Raw genomic sequence first — 23,579 nt, forward strand, 5'->3', positions numbered from 1 at the left:
AGGAAGGGAGACCCAGAGGGAACTAGCAGCAGGAACCAAGTTGTTCAGCCCTTCATGAGCAAGTTTTTTTTGTTTGTTTTGGGTTATTTTTGGCCATGCAGCACAGCTTACAGTATCTTAGTTCCCCCACCGGGGCTTGAACCTGGGCTCTGGCAGTGAAAGTGCCGTGCCCTAACCACTGGACTGCTACAGAATTCCCAGTGAGCAAGTATTTTATTTGCAGCAGCCACCAGGCCCGCCTCTTGCTGCTGCTGAGTCAGTGGATACCTTTAGAACAATCCTAAAACAGGGTCTCTGGTCCTGGAGCCGTTTCATGAGGAGAGAGAACGTGGGCATTGTAGTCCTGAAGCTGTCTGAGCAGATGGAGTGGGTACACAGCGGGCACTTTTGGAGGCTGGCAAAGTTTGTAGCTGTTTGCTGAGTGGGAATGCAGGGAGCTAGGGGGACAGGAGGGCATCAACTGGGTAGTTTTTCCACGAGGTTCATGTTTGGTCTTCACACTGCCCCCAAGATATCCAGGAGGCAGACAGGGTTCTGTTCTTTGTTGCTGGTGGAAGACATGACTGCAGACTCTTGGGTGAGCTCACTGGGGGGTGGTTCCCTAGGTGCAGGGTGGAAATGGGGAAAATGGTTATTCCTGTGACTGTTTTATATCCTTATTTAGAAGGTTCATCTTTCCAAAGCTTCGCCACCTGTGTTCTTCAGTCGCTCAGCCCTGTCCAGCTCTTTGTGACCCCATGGACTACAGCACGCCAGGCTTCCCCGTCCTTCACCATCCCCTGGAGCTTGGTCAAACTCATGCTCACTGAGTTGGTGATGCCATCCAACCATCTCATCCTCTGTCGTCCCCTTCCCCTCCCGCCCTCAATCTTTCCCAGCATCAGGGTCTTTCCTAATGAGTTGACTCTTGGCATCAAGTGCCCAAGTATTGGAGTTTCAGCTTCAACATCAGAACTTCCAATGAATATTCAGGACTGATTTCCTTTAAGATGGACTGGTTGGATCTCCTTGAAGTCCAAGGGACTCTCAAGAATCTTCTTTTGAACACTACAGTTCAAAGCATCAATTCTTCGGCACTCAGCCTTCTTTAGGGTCCAACTCTCACATCCATACATGACTACTGGAAAAACCATAGCTTTGACTATACAGACCTTTGTTAGCAGTGTAATGTCTCTGCTTTTTAATATGCTGTCTAGATTGGTCATAGCTTTTCTTCCAAGGAGCAAGCGTCTTTTAATTTCAAGGCTGCAGTCACCATCTGCAGTGATTTGGGAGCCCAAGAAAATGAAGTCTGTCACCGTTTCCATTGTTTCCCCATCTATTTCTCATGAAGTGATGGGACTGGATGCCATGATCTTAGTTTTTTGAATGCTGAGTTTTAAGCCAGCTTTTTCACTCTCCTCTTTCACTTTCATCAAGAGGTTCTTTAGTTCCTCTTCGCTTTCTGTCATAAGGGTGATGTCATCTGCATATCTGAAGTTGTTGATATTTCTCCCAGCAATCTTGATTCCAGCTTGTGGTTCATCCAGCCTGGTATTTCTCGTGATATACTCTGCATATAAGTTCAATAAGCAAGGTGACAATATACAGCCTTGATGTACTCCCTTTCTCAATTTGGAACTAGTCTGTTGTTCCATGTCTGGTTCCAACTGTTGCTTCTTGACTTGAAAACAGGTTTTGCAGGAGACAGGTAAGGTGGTCTGGTATTCCCATCTCTATAAGAATTTTTCACAGTTTGTTGTGATCCACACAGTCAGAGGTTTTAGCGTAGTCAATGAAACAGAAGTAGATTCTACCAGAAGTAGAATTCTGGAATTCTCTTGCTTTTTCCATGATCCAGCGGATGTTGGCAATTTGATCTCTGGTTCCTCTGCCTTTTCTAAAACCAGCTTGAATAGCTGGGAGTTCTTGGTTCACTTACTGTTGAAGCCAGGCTTGGAGAATTTTGAGCATTACTTTACTAGCATGCAAAATGAGTGCAGTTGTGCAGTAGTTTGTCTTTGGAATTGCCTTTCTTTGGGATTGAAATGAAAACTGACCTTTTCCAGTCCTGTGGCCACTGCTGAGTTTTTCAAATTTTCTGGTCTATTGAGTGCAGCACTTTCACAGCATCATCTTTTAGGATTTGAAATAGCTCAACTGGAATTCCATCACCTCCACTAGCTTTGTTTGTAGTGATGCTTCCTCAGGCCCACTTGACTTCACATTCCAGGACGTCTGGCTCTAGGTGAGTGATCACACCATTGTGGGTATCTGGGTCACGAAGATCTTTTTTTATAGCTCTTCTGTGTATTCTCACCACCACTTCCTAATATCTTCTGCTTCTGTTAGATCTGTACCATTTCTGTCCTTTATTGTGCCCATCTTTGCATGAAGTGTTCCCTTGGTATCTCTAATTTTCTTGGAGAGATCTCTAGTCTTTCCCATTCCATTGCCTGATTAATCCTGATGACATCTCTGTGAAGTTGCCAGAGCAGTACTGTTATCTCCATTTTATAAATGAGCAGACTGAGGTCTAGAGGAATCAGGAGGCTGCTTGCCTAAGGGCACCTGCCTAGTCTGTGGCAGAGAGGCAACTAGATCCTGTGTTTCTAGCTCGTCCACTAGACCAAACAGATCTGAAGTCTCTAATACCGCCAGGGACCTTTTATGCAACACCTGTGGTGAGCGGGTTGCCTCCTCCCAAGGACAGTGACTTTATCTCTTGGTTGCTGTTTCCCCTTCTGTGTACATCCCTTCTGACCCGGTACTGTCCCCTAGGAATGGGTGTGGCCCTGGGGGATGCTGAGAAGCGAGGATGCCTTCACGTCCTGTGGAAAGGGGTCTTCCAGGCGTCAGTGAACCCTGCGTGGTCAGCCAACTCCCTCAAACCCAGAGGCCCTTGGCTGGTGTGCGAAGCTGGTGGTAGTCCCGCCCTGGTCTCTGGGCGTGAATAGAAGGGATTCTTCTCTCTCTAGTAAACACAGCCCCACATGCTCTCTGCAAGCTCCCTGGTGATTACTAGCATCTATTTTTAATTCATAAGCCTCCCCCACTACCCACACCCCTTGCCATTGTTTAGAAACCAGCAGCTGCCTTTCAGCCCAGAGCTGGCCCTGCCAGGGGTTGAATTGCCCGTACACCCTGGAGGCAGCTTCAGTTCCTCAGCTGTTCTGAGAGGCTCAGCCCAGCCCCTCCCTAGGAAAGTGGGGCACCTGGAGCCCCATGGAAGGCAGGGTGCAGCAGAGGCACAGAGAGGGGTTTGTAGTCCCAGGAGGCAGCTCAGCCCTGGTGTGGTTTGCCTCCAGATCCACTTCAAGATTGTGCCTTAAATGATTCCCCTTTCAAAACAGAAACAGATTATCACCTCAGCCTCGCCATTCTGCTTTCTACTATTGGTGTGACACTGAGCAAGATCACCACTCTTATAATCTAGAAAGCAGATACGTGAAGTTATCGCCATTGGTGCACTGGGCCACCGGCAGATGAGCAGGCAGTGACATCGGGTTCCTGTTTGCGTGTGGGCTTAACCTCTGGAAACCCAGGCCCTGGCGGTTTCAGCAGGAGCCACCGGTGGTGCGTGCAGTGGCAGTAGTTAGGCCGCTTGGTTCCTCGGCAGGGAAGTCTCAGCCCTCTTCCCAGTCTCTCTTTTGCTGAGCAGCAGTTCTCAGAAAATGTAGTGCGCTGTCAGGAAAGCCCAGCAGCTCTTCTGTCCTGCCTTGATAACCTGCTCCTAGACTTCCAGAGAGTGGATTTGTCGTCGAAGGGGTCAGAGATTGTTTTCCCTTTCTCCCAAGTTGGGCTGGGTCATTGCTTCCCTCTTGGCCCTGTTCAGAAGCTCTCCGTAGCTGTTGCTTCAGGGAAGGCTTGAGCTGGGTGCTGCGGTGGGAGGGTCTCTGGAGAGGGAGAGCCTGGCATGCTCATAGCTCACAGCCGGCTCTGCCAGCCTGGCCCTGACCTTGCCTTGGTCATCCTGCCCTGTCTGTGCAGAGAGGCTGGTCCCCCTAAGGACGAGGCATGGCACAGGTTGGGGGGTGGGTGTCTGAAGCTCACAGAGGGTGTCCAGAGCCTTAGGAGACTGGCACAGATTGCCCATTGGCCGGAGAACTTTAGCAACAGGCCAGTCTGTGGCCCCTGGCTTTGAGGGCAGGTGGGGTGGGAGAGAGGCCCAGCGCTGCGGGGAGGGCGTGGAGATGATGTCGTCATGGACCTTCGCCGTGACCTCACCGAGGTGTTATCTCCAGGTCCCAGATGGGAAGGCTGGGGGGTCCGCCCATCGTGTAAACCAGAGCTCTGGACAGCCTGTTTGGTACACTCCGGCCAGATTTATCCAACAACAAAATTTCCGCTCTGCCATGGTAAATAAGGGGCATAAACAAGCAACCCTGTTTACTGGCAGGAATGCCAACTGAGGGGCCGCCCTCAGGCCTAGGCTGCTGCCAAGTAGACAGATTTTGGCAGGCGTCGAGGGGCCTGGTTTATTTATGGCTGGGAGCCGGTTCGGAGGTGGGTGGGGCCCGCTCTGCTGAGAGAGGTTTCCGAATATGCCCCTCAAGCGCGGGGAGGCTGGCCTGTTCGTCGGCAAGGTCTGCTGACATGTGTGAGCGGCCAGGTTCCCTGAGAGGCTGAGGGCACCATCTGCCTGCCCATCCACACCAGAGTGTCCACCTTCAGAGCCGTGTCAGAGTCCCTGTGTGCACGCGGGGTCTGCCAGCCCGAGCTCAGCACCGGTGCCTGGGAGGACGGCTGCCCTCTCCGTCACCTCCTCTTCCGTCCTTGCTTCCTCTGTGTGTGGGGAGGCTCCTCAGATGGGGGGCACCCAGCCCAACCTGGCGGCCTCTGGCTGCCGGCCACTCGCCAGGCCCAGGCCGGTGCCTCCATGCTGCTGCTAAGTCACTTCAGTCGTGTCCAACTCTGTGCGACCCCATAGACGGCAGCCCACCAGGCCCCCCAGTCCCTGGGATTCTCCAGGCAAGAACACTGGAGTGGGTTGCCATTTCCTTCTCCAATGCATGAAAGTGAAAAGTGAAAGTGAAGTCGTTCAGTTGCTTCCGACTCTTAGCGACCCCATGGACTGCAGCCTACCAGGGTCCTCCATCCATGGGATTTTCCAGGCAAGAGTGCTGGAGTGGGGTGCCATTGCCTTCTCCAGTCTCAGTGATTAAAAGCCCCTATCTCCCAGTGTGTTTGTGGTATCTGGTGAGTTGAGACATTCTTCCTTTAGTCTGATTTGAGGGCCTCATGTTCAGGTGAAATCCCTGTGCCCTTTAGGGGTCCTCTGCAGTCAGGAGAGGGGTCAGGAAAACAGAGGACTCTGCCCCGTACTCCCCGCTCTGACAGCAGAGGTTGTAAGCAGCAGCCTCTTTAGAGCAGGATTTGGGGCTCAGTTGGCCCAGGAGGCTGCCGGCCTCTGGAACTAGCCTTTAGTCATCTTTTCTGCACTGACATCCACGACTCTTTCCAGATAGAAAGTACCCAGCGCTCCCCAGGTTAGCTCTGGCTTCTGGAAATACAGCATCCCCCCTGGGTATGGAGGTGAAGCTAGATAACATCCAGCTTACCTGGCAATGCCTAGATGGCACTCCAAGCCCTGCCCCAGGGGGGTGAGGTGCTTCCAGCTCAGACACAGGCCAGAGGCCCCATCAGGCCCAACCTTCCCCCTCAGGAGCCTCAGCCCCTTGCACCCGGCCCAGTGCCCAGGGGGCGGTGTGCCCAGGGCTTGGGTGTCAGCCCCCAACGCCTGCGCTGATGACAGCAGCAAGAGGAGGCTGTGTCTTCGGCTCCCGCTGATGGGGAGCTGGCACTGGTGGTGTGGGCCGGGTCACGGGAGCTGGCCCGGGTCTCCCCCGCCACCGGGCACATTCCTCTGTGAATCCAGCCCATCCCTGGGATGCGAAACCTGACCCTGGTCCCCTCTGGTGCCAGATGAGGCAATGGAAATACAGTATTGTTTACCTGATCCCTGCTCCTCCTCTTCTTGCTCTTCAAAGGCACAGTTTAGGCTTTCTACCTGTGCTGCAGGGCAGAGGACCCTGAAACGGGAGCAGGGGGGCTGCACACACTGCACTGCATTCCTTCCAGGCTCCGAGGAACCCAGGGCTCCCCCAAGCTGCAGCGGGGGCTGGGGGCAGGGAGCGAAGTTCCGGGGACAGGAGCCTTCTCTGACCTCCTTCCCTCTCCAGTGACAGGCCCCAGGGTGTGACAGGCGGCGGGCCCGACTGTTCTCTGCCTCCCTACCCCTCCACTGCTGCAGCCCCTATGCCCGTGTCCTCCACAGTTTGAGCCTGCTGCGCCTGCGTCTTTCGTCTCTTTGGCCTTCCTTCAGGCCAAAGATTTGGGAAGTGTGCTCGCTGCGTCCTTTTCAGCCTCTTCAGGTGCCCCACCACTGGGACCCCGAGCTGGGCCAATATCCATAATTAGTGAATAATTCAGCGTGCTCCGCAGAAGCTAAACCAGATCCTAGGTGATACTGTAACCAGAAGGCCTCCTTTGGGTGGCCAGAAAGGCGAACCCTGCCCTGGAAAGGAAAGTGCTCTGTAATGTTAACTTCATTATATAAGGTTTCTTCAGTGCCTGAGAAGGCGGCTTCAGACGCAGATATAATCTGGGCACTGTGCCTGTCTGCTGGCTTTGTGGGCACCCCCACTCCATGCCAGCCCTGGCCTTTGACGCGTCCCTTTGAGCCCTCCTGGCACTGGCACTGCGTTGGGGAACACGCTGCAGTTTGCAGACTGCTTTGCTTCCACATACATTTCTCCCTGAATTCCCGTCAGTTCGTGGTAAACTCTGATGCCCTGAGTCAACAGGATGCCCCAAGAGTTCTGTGTTTCAGCCCTCTGCTTCTAGAAAGGGGTCATTCTAAATTTTTCTTGGCAAGTAGGGTGGGGTGGAGGGCGCTCTGCTTCCTCAAAACTCCCGCAAAAGGAGAGGCTGCTTCCTCTCTGGGTCACTTTCTTCCAGGCCTGTCCCCGGTATCGCCTCCCCCAGGGAAGTCGAGCGGCCATAGGAGGCATGGAATCATCCCTTTTTCCTACCTTCCTGGCACCAATTCTGATTTTCCTAAAAGTGACCTTAGGTGTGTGGTCATCTCCACTGCCCAGCATCTGGCTCGTGACCGTGCCTGAGCAGGACTCTGTAACATGAGTGTCCGTGGCATTAGACAGGCCGGGAGCCTGAGGGCGGAAGAGATGGTCCCCCCTCCCTGGAAGCAGCTGCGAGGCGGCGTGGACTGCGTGCCCAGCAGCAGTCCACCCTGGCCTTCCGGGCCTGCTTTCCCAGCTCGTGTGGCCGAGCCTCTCCACGTGCTCCCAGGAAGTACACCCACGTTGGTTGTTCCAGTTCACCCTGAAGAAGATGCCCGTTTCTCCTGTGTGTTCCTTGGAGGAAGCAGGGCGCCTGGGTGGCTTGAGTTTCTAAGAAAGTGCACTGACTGGCTGGCTGTAAGAGAGTTAGGGGAGGGACCGCTGAGGACTGACCACTTCCTGCCCCTCGTTTCTGAGAGGTGACCCTGGAGCAGCGGCTCGCCTGTTATGGAGGAATCCTAACTGGGAGATTTTCACAGCACATTTGAAGCCTGAAGTTTTTTTTTAAGGCCTCACCTGGTATTTGAAATGACTAAATTTAGCTGCTCTTCAGCATTTGTCTTTGCTCCCAAAGCCTATGACTTCTCAGGTTTCCCACCCTTCAGAATGTGTGTGTGGTGTGTGTTTTTTTCCCCCAAGAGAAAGAAAACTAAGTAGGAAGATTTGAAATAAGGTTTAAAATGTGTGTGTTGGGTGGCGGGGGTGGGGAACCTGAAGAATAATAGTAAGGGCTGCTGCTGCTGCTGCTAAGTCGCTTCAGTCGTGTCCGACTTTGTGCGACCCCGTAGACGGCAGCCCACCAGGCTCCCCCGTCCCTGGGATTCTCCAGGCAAGAACACTGGAGTGGGTTGCCATTTCCTTCTCCAATGCGTGAAAGTGAAAAGTAAAAGTGAAGTTGCTCAGTCCTGTCTGACTCTTAGCAACCCCATGGACTGCAGCCTACCAGGCTCCTCCATCCATGGGATTTTCCAGGCAAGAGTACTGGAGTGGGGTGCCATTGCCTTCTCCAAATAGTAAGGGCAAAGGAAGAAAAAATGGAAGGAAAAAGGGGGCACAGCGTGAAAATGAGAGGAAGAGGAAGCTAAAGGGGACCCAGGGAAAGAGAGGGCTGAGGCCTGCGGGGCGTGCAGAGGAAGGCCGGCCCCTTCCAGGACGATGGGAGCCCATCAGTGGCCTCGGGACTGGGGCTAGTGCGGGCAAGCGGAGAGAGCCAGGCACGCCTGCGAAGGGCCAGCGACTGCCCTGCCCCGCTCAGATGGGGCCCGTCTCTGCCAGGCCAGAGAGGAGGTGGCAGGGTGTCCAGGAGTTGGTGGCAGGTACCCGGGGCACCTCCTCTCTGTGCAAGGACCGATGCTTGGGGCTCCTGTCTTCACAGGGCCTGTTGCTTTAGTGCAACTCTTCCATGTCCGCCTGCCCCTCTCTCAGCTTTGCTCCACGTGTAACTACTTTCTGGCTTTGTCTGTCCCAAGTGCACGCTTCCACGCACCTCCTAGAGTGACTGTGGGGGGGGGGTTGTGTACATACTCGTGTGAAGGGGCCTCAGGACTCCTGTATTTCAGTAAAACGCAAGATGCGTCAGGTATTTTTACTCATGTTCCCCTTTGATCCCCAGTGTAGCCCTGGGAGGTAACAGTCGTATGTACAGTTTTGCAGCTAAGAAAACAGATTCAGCTGCAGAGGCTTCAGGGCTCAGCTCACCCACCCTGTCCTCTGGCTCCTGACACCACCGGTCTCGTCCCTGAGGCTTCTTTCTCCAAGCCTCTGCTTTATGGGTGCTGCCACCTCTTCTTGCTGTTGTGAAGAGGTGCGAACAGGGCTTGTGGAGGGCACAGCAGGAGTGAGTTGGCGGGGTGCGGATTTACATCGGGCCTTCGGACCTGACCCTCGGCCTTGCCACTGAAAGACAGGTCTGCCCCCCAGGGAGCCAGATGTCTTCCTGCAACACATTCCCTCCTGCTGGGACTTTCCAAGCCCCGCTTCCACTTGCTCTCCCAGTGCAGTTGTGGACACTGCGTCTCACCTGTACCGACCTGACCCAGGTCCCATAGCTGGTATGGGACCCCACCGTGTCGTGGTGCCCTGGGCTTCTGCTCCTCACCCCTAGAACAGGAAGCTCTGCATCCTTGACACGTAAGGACAAGAACCGACACTTGAGGAAAAGGGACCTCGCCCGGCTGGCTTGCCTGGCAGACGCCCCTGGCTCCTGTTTGTCTCTTCTCTTGCCCTGAGCTCCGCCCTCCTTTCTCTCGCTCTCCAGTTATTGTGCTGGTGGGTGAGGTGTCCCTGCAGGCAAGCTGAGCCTCCCATCAGGGGGATGCCAGACGCCTACTCAGGATCTTCCTGGTGGTGCAGTGAGGCCTGGAAGGGACTTCTTCCTGGTGTTTCTGAGCCTTTCTGACACCAGCAGCCGGGAGTGAGATTGCACAGTGTCGTGAGAGCCCCATTGCTCAGCTGACTCAGCCCCCTCCTCGCCTCTGGGCTCCTGCCTTCTTTTTCCCTCCCACTGTTACGCTTGTAAGGAAAGGCTACAAAGACTAGCTTGGCAGAGCCTAGAAAGGAGGCGGGCCGAGGAGGGACGTCTTGACTGAGAAGTCCAGGCTGCCTCCGGGACTACCTCGGACAGACTGCAGTAGATGGCATGCCTTCCATCTCTGCTCAGTGGGGTAGGTTAGGTGGTCCTTATACACACGTCTTATGCTAGGCACAGTGAAGGGCCAGATATAGTTAAGATCTGACCCCTGCTTGTCTCAGAGCATTACGACTCATTTATGCAAGAGGAGCAGCGCACAGTGCCCAAAGAAAGAAAGAGGGTTGTGTCCGACTCTGCGACCCCATGGACTGTAACCCGCCAGGCCCCTCTCTCCATGGGATTCTCCAGGCAACAGTACTGGAGTGGGCTGCCATTTCCTTCTCCAGAGGATCTTCCTGATCCAGGGATTGAACCTGGGTGTCCCACACTGCAGGCTTTACTGTCTGAGCCACCAGAGAAGCATGAAGTGAAAATCGAGTGCCGTAGGCGGGAGGTCATTTACAGATGAGGGGAGCTGCTGAAGGTGTTCCTGACCCCGTGTGTCCCTGATGCACATGCTTGGAAAAAAAAGTAAAGTGTTAGTTGCTCAGTTGTGTCCAACTGTTTGCAACCCCATGGACTGTAGCCCACCAGGCTTCTCTGTCTATGGGATCCTCCGGGCAAGAACACTGGAGTGGGTTGCCATGCCCTCCTCGAGGGGACCTTCCAGACCCAGGGATCGAACCTGGGTCTCCCACTTAAGCTGGCCCCCAAACTGGGACCTGTGTGCTGTGCCCTCGCTGGGCTCCTGTCCTCGCGGACCCCAGGTCATCGCCACCACAAATGTTTGTAAGGTTTCCCCCAGCCCGGGGTGTGGGGACTCATGCTCTTGGTGTTTTTGGCTGAGGGCCCTGGCATTGGGGCCTGGAGATAGCACTGGGCCCTTATCTGGGTGCACCTTCTTGAACCGGGGACCGCCCCGTCAGCATGATCCATGCCGATCCTTCATATTTAAGCCCCAAGTCTTTCGTCAGCCCCCAGTGGGCACAGAATCTGCGTCATCTCTGACTGGTGATCCTGCTGTTGGAGGCTGTCCTTGGACCCAGCAGACCCTGCACCCCGCCGGCCACCCCGTGCCCTCCTCACGGCGTGCGCGCCCCACCTGTGGATCTCTGGCCCCCTCTGCTGGCCGCTTGCTGGATTTCCTGCTGGGACTGGCAAGATGAAGTCCAAGGAAGAGGAGAAGGCTGTGAGTTTGCCATCCATCTTTTTATCTTGGGTGCTTTTGCTGGGGGGGTGCGGTGAGGAATGGGAAGCGGAATCCAGTGGTGTCCAGCGCAGAAAGTAGATGTCTAGAACCTCAGAGAAGAGAAAGTCAGACAGCCACTTGATTAGGAAGGATGTCTGGGGAGTGAGGGTGCCTTCAGCTGTGGGCAGGGCCACAGGGAGAGGTGCAGAGGACCTCAGGCTGACCCGGCCATGTTGGGATCTGTCAGGGAGTCCCTTCCAGGCTCCAGCCTTTATGGCTTTGAAGAGCTTGCCTCCATCCCGGAAGCCTGGCTAGGAGGTGCACTTCTGTTCTGAGGCTGATGAAGAGAATCAGTGGTGCCGTGCCTGTTTGTCAGGGCTTTCTGAGGGCGAGAAGCGTCTGCACCCATGAGAGGGTCTCTCTCCCATGAGAGGTGGGAGAGGCTGAGCATGCGTCTGGGCGGGTGAAAGATGCAGGAACCGCGTCACCACATGCTCGTGTAACCTGCCTCCAGGCAGGAGTTGCTGTGGGTCACACCCAGATGTCCTCCTGCACGTTGGACTCAGAGTGGCAACAGCTGGCCTCGGGACGGGCGGTGTGGAGGGGGCCCCTCATCAGAGCTCAGTGCCCCCGCTCTGCTCTGTGATCTCCCTTCCTCCTCCCAGATGGGAAGGAGCAGCCATGAGCCCCAGGGCGGGGGGGATGTCCCTGAGCAATCCATCCCTAATCCCCAGGCCTGGCCTCAGACTGGAGATGGCGGGTGCAGAGCCCGGGAGCTCCGGGACACCTGCTCGCAGAGCCCGGCTTCCCTTGGCCAGCCCAGCGCTGCCCCGGGACTGTGACCCTGGGGGCCTGGCACTGCCTGCGGAAGGCTGGGCCCTCAGAGCCCCTGGCACCCCGTCGCCAGCCCGGCTGTGGGAAGCAATGCCCACGCAGGTGAGGCCCTGGCAGGGGCAGGGGCAGGAGAGACGCAGTTTGTCAGATGAGTCGGGTTCCCCACATTCTCTCGGGGTACAGCCCCTTTCCTCTAGTGTCTGTGTGAGAAAGATGGGAGGGGGACAAGGCTGACCAGCAGGCCTCAACGCTTGGGCCGCTGGACGCTGGAAGGCCCCTGGGGTTGGGGGAGGGGACTCTGGCACAGAGCCCTGCAGAAACCAGCAGCGTGTGTTACTCCGCTCAGGCCACAGGAGCCGCCGTGAAATTAGGCGGAAGGGGTGAGCAGGCAGAGGGGATCGCAGGCCGCCTGCTGGACAGAAGGCCATTGTGCTCAGCAGTGCTGAAAGGAGGCCGCTAAGCTGAGGGTGTGGTTCCGACCAGAGCCGGGGGTGGGCCTCAAGGAAAGGACTGGCATCCCATGGCTGGGTGAGAGCCGTGACATTCTGCCAGGCAGAGTTGCCCCTAGGACCAGGGTGGGCAGACGCCCGTGGGCTGCTGGGGAAGGCTGATCAAAGCCTCAATGCCTGCTGCCTGGAGGCCATGGGCACTGCATGGAACGGGGAGGCAGTGAGTCTCCCCGTCTGTGTGGACTTGGCCCTGCAGTCCCTGGCGGCAGGGTAAAGCTCCTGGTTAATCCGCTGAGGGCGGGGTGTCAGGAGGATGGGGCACTGCATCGGGAGCCAGCCCCCCTCGGCGTGCACCCTCGAATCCCTGGGGCCTCACTGCAGGAGCTTTTCATCCTCCTCTTCTCCAGACCCAGGTGCGTGTGTGCGCTCCTCCTCGTGTGCCCGTTTATCGAAACACTGGCCTCCCTGCCCGTGGGAGTGGAGCCGCTTCGGCTCCCAGGCACCAGCGGAAGGTGGTTCCCTCCCCTCCTCGCTCTTGCCTTCCCGGCCCTCCCCCACTGGCTTGGGCTGGCGGTCATTATGCTCCAGAGCTGGGGTGAGTGGCCTCACACGCCTGCCTGTCCCTAGCAGCAGGAGAAAGCCCGCAGGCCACGCTTGCTGATCCTGGAGAACGGGCCAGCCGCCGACTCAGGGCCCAGGGTTGGCGTCCTCCTCCCAGCCCGTTCTGGCCCGAGCGTCAGGTTGGGATGGGAGACGTCAGGTTGCCTCCCTCCCAGCTTCATCACAGGGGCACCTGCCTGTTTGGGCAGAGGGGTGTTAGCCAGCCATGACTGCCCCTCTCCACCCCAGCCTGACTCCCCTCCCTTTCCCTCGGGGAGCCAGTGGAAGAGGAATCCGCGTGCTCTACCGAGAAAGGTGCTCAGATCACAGTCACGGGGCCAGAAGTCAGCAGATGGAGGCATCTCTGCTGAGTCACCCTGGCCCACAGCCCCGTTACCCTTGCCTGCGGGGCTGTTGGCCTCTGCTGCCCAGGCCTTGCCCAGAGGTGGTACCCTGCGTGGGCTCAGTCCGCCTGGCCAGACCCACGGACAAGATGCGATGGACGCATGACTCCATTGCTCTCCACCCTGGAAGGGGACCACAGGCCACCTGGCCCAGGATGTCGGGGCCACCCTGACCTACTAAAGGGAAGCAGAGGAGCCCCAATGCTTTTCCCCCCTTTTTTTCCCTAAAAGAGACCTTAGCATTGGCTTTTCGATTCCTGAACAGGGAGCTAGAACAGGAAGGCCCCAACTTCTGTGTCAGCCTGCTCTGGGGACCCCTTTGTAAGCCGGGAGCACTCTGTAAATGTAGGCAGGGCTGTTGTCCCCAGAGAAGGGGCGTCGCAGCGGGGAGCTCTGTGCTGCCCTGGGAACCTGGGAGCGCAGGTGTGGAGCACGCACGCCTTGCAGGTGTGACTGCGTATGTGGTCCATCCTGAAGAATGTTCATGATGTACTGTTGCTGGGGAAACCGACCCCTGACACGCTAGTGCCCTTTCTCTCTGCACGGACGGGCTTCATGAGAGCCTCAGAGACCCAGGCTGCTGGGCTAGCGTGTGGGAGGAAGACCCGTGTCCAGTGGGGTTAACCCGAGGACGTGAGCTCAGGCCCCGGAGGAGCTGGGGGTCTTGGGAGGCCCCGGGGATCCTGGGCCGGGAGCCCTGTAATCTGGCGGAGCGCCTGATCTGGCTTCACTGGGTGCTGCTGGAAGGGGGCAGGGAGGAGAGTCTGAGGCGCTGTGAAGCCTTGTATGAGGGTGCTGTCGGGGGTGTGTGGAGGGGTCTCACCAGAGCAAGGGGACGAGTGGGGAGAGTTGTATCCCAGACGCAGGCAGTGCCCCCACTTTGGCTCTTCCAGAATGTTCATCAGCAGTTCTGGGACCTTGGTGTCTGTGGCCTCAGCCCTGGCTGTTGGTCACCCTGAGCAGGGAGCACCACTGCCTGCTGGTAGCCTCCTGGCCGCCTTGTGTGGATAGGGGTCATGGAAGAAGCAGGCTCACCCTCTATGGTTCACCTCTTCTTAGAACTTTCCCCGTACCCGACGGCGCTCAGGGATTCATCATGGGGCCAGGTACCTGCAGAGCGTCCGGCCTCTTAGAGGGGACAGTGGGGAGAGGAGGCCTTGGTGCTGGTGGCTGGACCTGGACAGAGGGCTGGGGCCCGTGTAGCCCACCCAGCGCCGTGCTCCGGGGCCGGTGGGCCCTGGGAGTTTTCTCCTGCTAGCGACCTGGAGCTCGGTGATCTGGATTGCTCCTCTTTTGAGGGAGTTAGAGCTTCTGCCATGTTCAGAATGTGGCTGTAAGAGGAAGGAGCCTGACGCCCTCCTGCCACCCGCTCTGTAACAGGACATGGGCTGGACCTGCAGCGCAGGCCGGCAGGCTAGGACCAGGCCTCGCACACCCAGGCTGTGCCGCCCCGTCCCCTCTGTCCAGCGCCAGAGCCCTTTCATCATCCCCAGAGGAATCCCGGACCCGTTAAGCGGCCGCTCCCCATTTCTCCCTTCCCCAGCCCCTGGCAGCCGTTGATCCGCCTTCTGTCATGAAGAGTTTAACTATTCTGGACATTTCATATAAAAGGAATATGACCCTTAGTGCCTATTTCCTTTTACTTGGTGTTCTTGAGGTTCATCCGTGGTGTGGCGTATGTCAGTCCTTCTTCATTCTTTGTACAATCAAGTGATATTCCATGGTGTGACTGTACGAGTTTTGCTTACCAGTGATCAGTGGACGTTTGACTTGTGTCCACCAGCCTCTGGCTATGGTAAACAGTGCTTCTGGGAACCCATGTGCACCAGTGTGTGTTTAAATACCCACCTTCAATTCCTTGCGGGTGTAGCTAGGAGTGGAGTTGCTGGGTCATATGATAAGTCTGTGTTTAACTTTTTGAGGAACCTCCAAACTGTGTTCCGCAGTGGATGCACCACTTTGCATTCCTACCAGCATGGTACGAAGGTTCTGATTTCCCCATATCCTCGGCAAGCCTGGTTATCTCCCTTTTTAAACTGCAGCTGTCCTGGCGGCTGTGTGTTGTCAGTTGCCTGCGGCTTGTCTCTGTGCCCCAAGGCTGTACCCCAGCCATTGTCCTCACAGTCTCGTTTCATTCCCCTGACAATCTGTCGATGTGGGTAGAATTACCCCTTCTTTTCCTAGACGAGAAAGCTGAGTCCCAGGAAAGTTAGTGACATATCCGAAGGCAAACCGCTGGTGGGGGACAGAGCCAGCGCTCTAAGCCGGTGTCCGCTTGCATTCTTTGTGCCCTTTCTAGTGGCCTGAGTGGGTCCTGCATCCTGTCTCGTTGCCATTCTTCTTCATTTTTTGTGGGCAAATCTCATTCTCCTCCGGGGCTGCTTGTTGCAGCCCTCTTAACAGCTTTCTCATCTTTTCCTCCTAACGCTCTAATTTTCCTTCCTTTGTTAAACCATAATCCTTCTCTGAGCCTCTGCCCGTCTGTCTGCAGCCTCCTTGGCTCTCTTTCCCTGGGGACCCTGTTTTTCTTTAGTCCTAAAAGGGTGTTGCGGCTTGGGGGACGTGAGGGAGTGGAGAACTTCCTACTTGCCTCCCTCGGGGGAGACAGAGGAAGAAAGTGGGGTGTTCTGTAACCTGAGGTGACCAGAGGCTGCAGGCATTGTAGACCTCAGTGGAGGGGCAGGAGGGAGCTGGGGCCCTGCTGCAGGACCCCCAGGCTTGAGTCTGAGCCCCACAGCAGAGAAGAGGGCCGGCTGGTGAGGAGGAGCTCACCACCAAGCCCTGCTGGTTTCCTGGAGTGTCTGTCCTCTCATTCACGGGGATTTCACAGCCAATTTCAACTCTGCTTTTCTACTTGTAAGCTAGACAGCCGCCAGATCGAGGGGTAAAAGGCTCAGAGCTGCCAGGCTGGAGCCAGGACAGGCAGGGAATTTGCCGTCTTACACTCCCTTGTAATCCCAAGAACTTCTGCTTTTCGCAGGCTTTTTGAGTCCTTGTCTCATTAGGTCTTCCCACACTCCTCCAGTGGGTGGATTGACGCGCTCCTCTTTATAAAGACAAGCCCAGGGCCCAGCTGAGCACCAGCCAGAGAGGCAGCCAGATCACAATCGTTTCTGGCTGTTCTTTCTCCTGTGAAGAGAGCGGAAGAGAGAAAAAGTGTTGAGTCTCTTTGGAAAGCACCTTTGGAAAGTGGCCTTATAAAGGGGTCAAGTTCTTTAACACATTCTTGACCAGAGACGTATGAATACATCTTTGGCTGTTGTTCAGTCGCTACATCGTGTCCAACTCTTTGCGATCCCATGGACTGCAGCACACCAGGCTTCCCTGTCCTTCACTGTCTCCCAGAAATTTTCTCAAACTCATGTCCATTGAGACAGTGATGCCATCCAACCATCTCATCCTCTGTTGTCCCCTTCTCCTCCTGGCCTGAATCTTTCCCAGCATCAGGGTCTTTTCTAATGAGTCGGCTCTTCATGTCAGGCGGCCAAAGTAGTGGAGTTTCAGCTTCAGCATCAGTCCTTCCAATGAATATTCAGAACTGATTTCCTTTAGGATTAACTGGTTGGATCTCCTTGCAGTCCAAGGGATTCTCAAGAATCTTCTCTAACACCACAGTTCAAAAGCATCAATTCTTTGGCACTCAGCCTTCTTTAGGGTCCAGCTCTCACATCAATACATGACCACTGGAAAAACCATAGCTTTGCCTGTGCTGTCTTCCCTGGTGGCTCAGGTGGTAAAGAATCTGCCTGCGATATAGGAGACCTGGGTTTGATCCCTGGGTCAGGAAGATCCCCTGGAGAAGGGGATCGCTACCCTCTCCAGTATTCTTGCCTGAAGAATTCCATGGACAGAGGAGCCTGGCAGGCTACAGTCCATGGGGTTGCAAAGAGTTGGACACAACTGCGTGACTAACACTTTCAACATCTTTTTTACCTGAATGTTATTGACCAGAGAGGTTTCAATATCACTGTGCAGCAAATTGCCAGGCACAGGCATTAGTTTCTGCAAAAATCCCCCAATCAATAACGAGTTAGTATTAAAACTTGTGTTGCATGTAGAATTTAATTTTGTCTCATAGTTTCAATGATGAGTGAGTTTTTTGGTATCATCTTTTAAATAATTTAACTTCATTTCCTCTACCACACAAAGTTGTGCTGCCAGACCCAGCCAGCACAGATGAGTACCTCTGTGTGCCCACACTATGCCAAGTGCCCTTGGACATCACGTGGCATGCCCCTCACCAGAGGCCTGAGAAGAGATACGAGTGTCCCCATTTTACAGGGGGGAAGACCGAGGATCAGGAAAGTCCAGAGGCTGGCTGTTTGCCATCACTGTAGGGAACAGCACAGGTGGAAGGAGTTTAACTGCAGGATGCTGTCTGAAGTCCGTGTGATGCAGTGAGTGGTCCTTGGGATCAGTGTGGGCTCGTCTGGTGTACAAAGTCATGAAGATACCAGCACCTGGCAGAGGGCATGGGGACACGAGGAAAGTCCCGACTTTAGGAGGGATGGGAAGGGATGGTATTGTTCCCAGCATCCCCAGTGGTACCATGACCTGGAAAGGCTGGAGAGGAAGCCCACAGGGGAGCCACCCTCCCCTGGCTCCTGAGTTTGGCAGGGCTGTTGTTTTGCATGGTGTTTTCCAATAACTTTGTACCTTGCGAGAAATGGAGCCCAGTGACTTCTGCCTGTAATTGGCACGGGCTGCTTCCGTTGCGTGAGCTGAAGGGGCCGCTTTGTCTGTGTTTAACCCCTTCCCCCACGTATACCTCATCCTGCCCCCACCACAACATTCGCATAGAGAGCGAACGACCTGACCCGGCCGCCGTCCTGGGGTGTGCTGTGTGTAAAAATACATGGGGTTGAGCCATTTCCTGCTGCTTCCGTTGCTGCATGGTGATAAGACACTTGGGGACTCGGCTGTGGACCGAGGTCCTGCAGCAGGCCGAGGGGGGTCCGGCCCTGGAGAGTGGGGCTCCAGGCCTGCCTGTTTCCCTCCAGCCTGTCTCCCCCTCGCCCATCCTCTGTGCCCCTTCCTGCCCCTTGCTCCACCTCCCCATCTTGTCTCCGTCTCTGGGCTCCTCTCTTTGTGCTGCCCTGATGCACCCAGGGAGCCCGCCTGCCGGAGAGGAAAAGGCACTGTCCGCTCCCTGCTGCCCAATCAGCTCCTTCCACGCTGGGCGGCAGGTGTCCCCAGGCCCCTCGCCTGGGCCCCGCGTCCCTCGCCCTGTGGGTGCCTTCTGGGACCCGAGCCCCCTGAGACCCCACTGGCAGGCAGGGGGGTGTGCTCCTCGTCTGCTCCTGCGGGACAGGGCGGGCCCAGGCGCCCCCGCCACCATGAAGCGCAAGAGGCTGCTGACGACTCCAGGGAGCAGCAAGGTAAGGGCAGAACGGGGAGAGGTGTCCGCAGAGCTGGGCGGCCTGCTGAGCCACACCCGGGAAGCCCACATGGGAAAGTGGGGGTGCTTCCCAAGTGAGGCTCCGGTCAGCCTGAGAGGGAGGCCTGCTCGGGGCCCGAGTGAGGCTCCGGTCAGCCTGAGAGGGAGGCCTGCTCCAGGCAGGAGCCTTGTGGACACTTGAGTCCAGAGGAACGGTGTGTCTGCTCCTTGAGAAATAACCTGGAATAACGGTGAAGCCTCAGGCCTGCTTGGTCCATGTGATGGGGCAGCAAGAATCCTGGGCTGCTGGTTCTGTCTTCCTGTAGCTGTTTATCCCCAGCCAACTTGCTTGAACTCTCTGCGCCAAAGGAGGCGCAGGTCTGCCTAACTGCATGGCAGGGACATTGTAGGGATCAGGCAGGGGGCAGGTGTGCACGCCCTTCATAAATGACAGCGGGAGGGGATTCTGTTGTCACTGCTGGGACTCTCTTGGACTCCTTCCTTAAAAATTTCCTATTCCTCCTGCGTCCATTTTCCAGAGAGTGAAACCAAGTCCAGAGGCTCCGGGGACCCAGGAGAGCCTCCTGTGGGCCCCCCTTCCCTCGGTTTCCTGATGGACTGCAGCTTCCTTTGCCTTCCTCCCCAGGTCGACAAGGGGGACTTCCTGGCCCTGAACCTTGCCGGCGGCCCTGGCCATGGTGACGCCGATGGCCCCATCAGCTTGGACGTGCCAGACGGGGCCCCGGACCCCCAGCGGACCAAGGCGGCCATCGAGCACCTGCACCAGAAGATCCTGAAGATCACGGAGCAGATCAAGATTGAGCAGGAGGCGCGGGACGACAACGTGGCGGAGTACCTGAAGCTGGCCAACAACGCCGACAAGCAGCAGGCGTCTCGCATCAAGCAGGTGTTCGAGAAGAAGAACCAGAAGTCGGCGCAGACCATCGCCCAGCTGCACAAGAAGCTGGAGCACTACCGCCGGCGCCTGAGGGAGATCGAGCAGAACGGGCCGTCGCGGCAGCCCAAGGACGTGCTGCGGGACATGCAGCAGGGCCTCAAGGACGTGGGCGCCAACGTGCGCGCGGGCATCAGCGGCTTCGGGGGTGGCGTGGTGGAGGGCGTCAAGGGCAGCCTCTCGGGCCTCTCGCAGGCTACGCACTCCGCCGTGGTATCCAAGCCCCGGGAGTTCGCCAGCCTCATCCGGAACAAGTTCGGCAGCGCCGACAACATCGCGCACCTGAAGGACCCCCTGGACGACGGGCCGCCCGAGGAGGCGGCCCGGGCGCTGAGCGGCAGCGCCACGCTCGTGTCCAGCCCCAAGTACGCCAGCGACGACGAGTGCTCCAGCGCCAGCGCCAGCTCAGCGGGTGCGGGCAGCAACTCTGGGGCTGGGCCCGCCGCCGCCGCGCCGGGGAGCCCCAAATCCGGCCAGCTGTACGGGGCCCCTGGCAACGTGGACGCTGTGCTGGAAGAGCTGCGGGAGATCAAGGAGGGCCAGTCACACCTAGAGGACTCAATGGAGGACCTGAAGGCGCAGCTGCAGAGGGACTACACCTACATGACCCAGTGCCTGCAGGAGGAGCGCTACAGGTGGGTGCGCCGCCCCGCCCCGCCCCGCCCCGCCTGTGAGAGGGGCCGAATTTCAGGTTCGGTGGTGGAAGCAGACGCAGCATCTCCCAGAGCCCTGGGCTGCTGGAAGGGGCCAGGAGGAGGCCCCCGAGGAGCCTTCCACCCGCTTCCAGGGCGATTGGAAGATAGGATGACGGGGCCTCTGGAAGAAGCGTTGTGGCATCCCTACTTGATTACATGGTGGTTGTACAAAAGGGGAAACCGAGGCAGGGGCCAGCTTCTTATCTGGAGAGACTCTGGCTAAGAGCACTGACCCCAGAGCCAGGTTCCCTGGGTTTGGATCCCAGCTCTACTCTTCCACTCTTTACCTTGGACAAAGTACTTGCTGTCTGCACTTGGGGTCCTCCTCTGTGAAGTGGGAATAACGCGAATCCCAGCTCACAGGGTTTGTGAGGACGGCGCCCTGTGCAGGTGTCCGGTGCGGTCCGGTCCGTGTGAACATCAGGCCAGAGCTCCCGAGCCAGCCTGGGGTCAGCTGGAGCCCCCACCCCCTCCCTCTGCTGGCTCTGCTTTTGTTCCTTGGGATCCTTGGAGAGTTGCTCTTTAGATAGCACTTTTCCTCCTTGACATATTTGAAGAAGGTTTGGAAAATGGGGGGAGAAACCTGCCTGAAAACTCAGTGCCCCCACGTAACAGTCGTCCTCTGATATCTGTGCCTTTGGGACAGGGACTGTGCGTCTGTGTCCCTGTCCCCAGGGGAGCACCTTAGCCCAGGCCCAGGGCCCAGGCTGTGGGCAGTCAGGCCCCGACCCCCTCCCGTGACCTCCGTGCTCTCAGGCGGTCCCCAGCGCCTCTGGCCTCAGTCTTCTCGTCTGTAACGTGCAGATGGCGCTAGTCCTTATCCGAAGATTTGTGAGGAGGACCCCAGGAGGCAATGTGGATAAAGTGCCTACCACAGAGCCCACCTCTAAGAAGGGCTGTGTGTATACATGTGTGTGCTAAGTCACTTCAGTTGTGCCCAACTCTGCGACCTTACGGGGTACCAGGCTCCTCTGTCCATGGGATTCTCCAGGCAAGAGTACAGGAGTAGGTTGCCATTTCCTTCTCCAGGGGATCTTCCCGACCCAGGGGTTGAACCCACGTCTCTTATGTCTCCCGCACCGGCAGGCGGGTTCTTTACCACTAGCGCCGCCTGGGAAGCCTGCTGTGTACATAGTCACTTTCTTGTTGCTGTTAAAATCGGACAGGGCTGGACACACGGGGTGGACTGAGTCATTGTTGAGAATGAGTGACCTTGACCCTGGGGAGGAGCTGGGAGACGGGGAGCCAGGGCTGGTGTCATGTGTTTTCCCTCCTGCAGGTACGAGCGGCTGGAGGAACAGCTCAACGACCTGACCGAACTTCACCAGAACGAGATGACCAACCTGAAGCAGGAGCTGGCCAGCATGGAGGAGAAAGTGGCCTACCAGTCCTACGAGAGGGCCCGGGACATCCAGGTACTATGGCCCCGAGAGGAAGCTGGGAGTGGGCTGCTTCCGCCCCTTCCCCTTAATCAAGACTTCCACTTCCCCTCAGCCTCTCCAAATAGTAAGCATTAAAGGACCAGGGCCCCTAGCTGCAGCTGACCACCCTCCGGAGGGGTGCGCCCTGAGCATTGTCACCTCCCGAGGGGCAGGTGGGGTTCGGACCGGAGGTCTCCCCATCCTAAGCTCACCCGCCCTGTGCCCCTGCAGGAGGCCGTGGAGTCCTGCCTGACCCGGGTCACCAAGCTGGAGCTCCAGCAGCAGCAGCAGCAGGTGGTGCAGCTGGAGGGCGTGGAGAACGCCAACGCGCGGGCCCTGCTGGGCAAGTTCATCAACGTGATCCTGGCGCTCATGGCCGTGCTGCTGGTCTTCGTGTCCACCGTCGCCAGCTTCATCACACCGCTCATGAAGACCCGCCTGCGCGTCTCCAGTACCGCCCTCCTGGCCCTCGTCCTCCTTCTGCTCTGGAAGCACTGGGACTCCCTCACCTACCTCCTAGAGCACGTGCTGCTGCCCAGCTGAGGGCCCCGTGCTCCCCCCAGCTCCCCACTGGCCCCTGCTGCTCCAGGGGGGACCCTGGGGCTCCTGAGTCTGTGGGGCGTCTTCACGTGTCCAGTTTGACCTCCTGCCCAAACTGTCTGTCCTGGCGACTTCTGCCCCCTTCTCTGTGTGTGCTTCTTCTGTCTGATGCCTTTTCCTTGTTGGGCTGAAGGGAGCGTTGAGTGTAGCTCCCGCAGGAGGTTGGGGAGATGCCTGTGGCCACGCGGAGCTAAGGACCCGGATGGACTGTTTACAGTCACAGCAGAACTTCTCCCAGCAGACGCCTGGGGTCAGGAAGGCCGAAGAGAGCTTTCCTGGTGGGGAGCCCACGCTGGAGACAGCTCTAGCCCCGGCTCGTGGAGATGGTCGGGATGAAGGCAGGAGCACGGGTGGCCTCCCTGGCCCAGGAGGCTCCCCAGCTCACCCCTCCGTCCTCCAGAGCTGGGTCCTGGGTGGGGCCCTTCTGGGATCTGAGGATGCCGGCTCTGTAGGCCGGGTGGGTGCGGCTTTGTGATGGTGTTTTCCCTCTTCTCTCTTTCTGCTGGTCACTGGATCTGCTCTTCAGGGAAGACGCCCCCGGGGGCCCCAAGCCTCAGCCCACACTCTTAGGGCTTTATTTATTTATTTATTTGTTCCTTGGCACCTTGTCCTGAGCTCCAGGGAGAGGTCCCCTGCCCGCCTCCTGGGTGCCCTCTCTGAAGCCAGGGCCGCGTCTTGGCCGTCGGCACTTCCGTCGATTTAGCTCTGGGTGGTCCTGGCTGGGGTGGGGCTGGCCTCTTTTATACGTGTTTATTTTCTATGTGTGTCCTCGCGTGGGGGAGGTCGTTGTGGCTGTATTTTTTAAGGCTCTGGAGTGTTGTGTGTGGTTTCTCTCCACATCCCAGTCTCCCCAGGGGCACTTCTGAGAAGAGAGGGGATCTCTCACCAGAGGAGCGAGAACCTCCTGGGAACAGGGGAGGGGAGTGCCTGCCAGTTGCTGTGGACCTTCCCGAGAAATAAATCCTCCAGATTTTCAAACCACCCTGTCTAGTGTTGATCGATTAGGCTGTTTCCATGGAAACCACCGAGTTGCTCCCAACATTCCAGCATTCTGGGTAACACAGACTAGGCCTCACCTGTGGGCCCGAGACCTTCTTCCTTCCTCTCAGATCTGACGTCGGACAGATCCAGCCTTCCCGTTTGCTTTCTGCAGCTGAAGCGCTGGCCTTGGTGATAGGCGGGTGAGATGATGCCCACCCTGTCTGGCCCCCATTGCTTTCTAGGAGGAGGGGAATCAGAGAGAAGCCTCTGGAGGCCCGGAGGACAGCAGTCATGCCCAGGCATGGCCACAAGAGGGCAGTGGTGTCCTTACTCAGCACTTCCTTGGGTTTCAGTCGCAGAGAGGAGCATCAGCTGGAGTTGGCTTGGCCTTATTAATGCTGTGTAGCCAGAGCTGAGGTTCCCCTGCTCACCAGGAGCTGGAGC

The 23,579-nt window shown here is 57.1% G+C and overlaps 1 protein-coding gene across 4 annotated transcripts in view; it reads left to right on the forward strand.

Annotated features, from left to right (window-relative positions):
- The window catches only part of TMCC2 (transmembrane and coiled-coil domain family 2), a 37,919-nt gene extending 14,784 nt beyond the window's left edge, over window positions 1-23,135 (forward strand). For 2 of the 4 annotated variants that reach the window (XM_027564273.1, XM_027564274.1), the window contains 3 exons: window positions 19,130-20,073; window positions 21,413-21,548; window positions 21,786-23,135. In XM_027564273.1, coding sequence (XP_027420074.1) covers window positions 19,130-20,073; window positions 21,413-21,548; window positions 21,786-22,097 — 1,392 coding nt within the window. In that variant the 3' untranslated portion in view covers window positions 22,098-23,135. Of the gene's footprint in view, window positions 1-10,304; window positions 10,820-10,865; window positions 11,756-19,129; window positions 20,074-21,412; window positions 21,549-21,785 lie in introns of those variants that run through there. The other 2 variants (XM_027564275.1, XM_027564276.1) reach the window with 2 other exon arrangements.
- Window positions 23,136-23,579: the final 444 nt, after the last annotated feature.

The sequence above is a fragment of the Bos indicus x Bos taurus genome, chromosome 16 (genome assembly GCF_003369695.1).
Source record: "Bos indicus x Bos taurus breed Angus x Brahman F1 hybrid chromosome 16, Bos_hybrid_MaternalHap_v2.0, whole genome shotgun sequence".
In the NCBI taxonomy this organism is placed as follows: domain Eukaryota; kingdom Metazoa; phylum Chordata; class Mammalia; order Artiodactyla; family Bovidae; genus Bos; species Bos indicus x Bos taurus.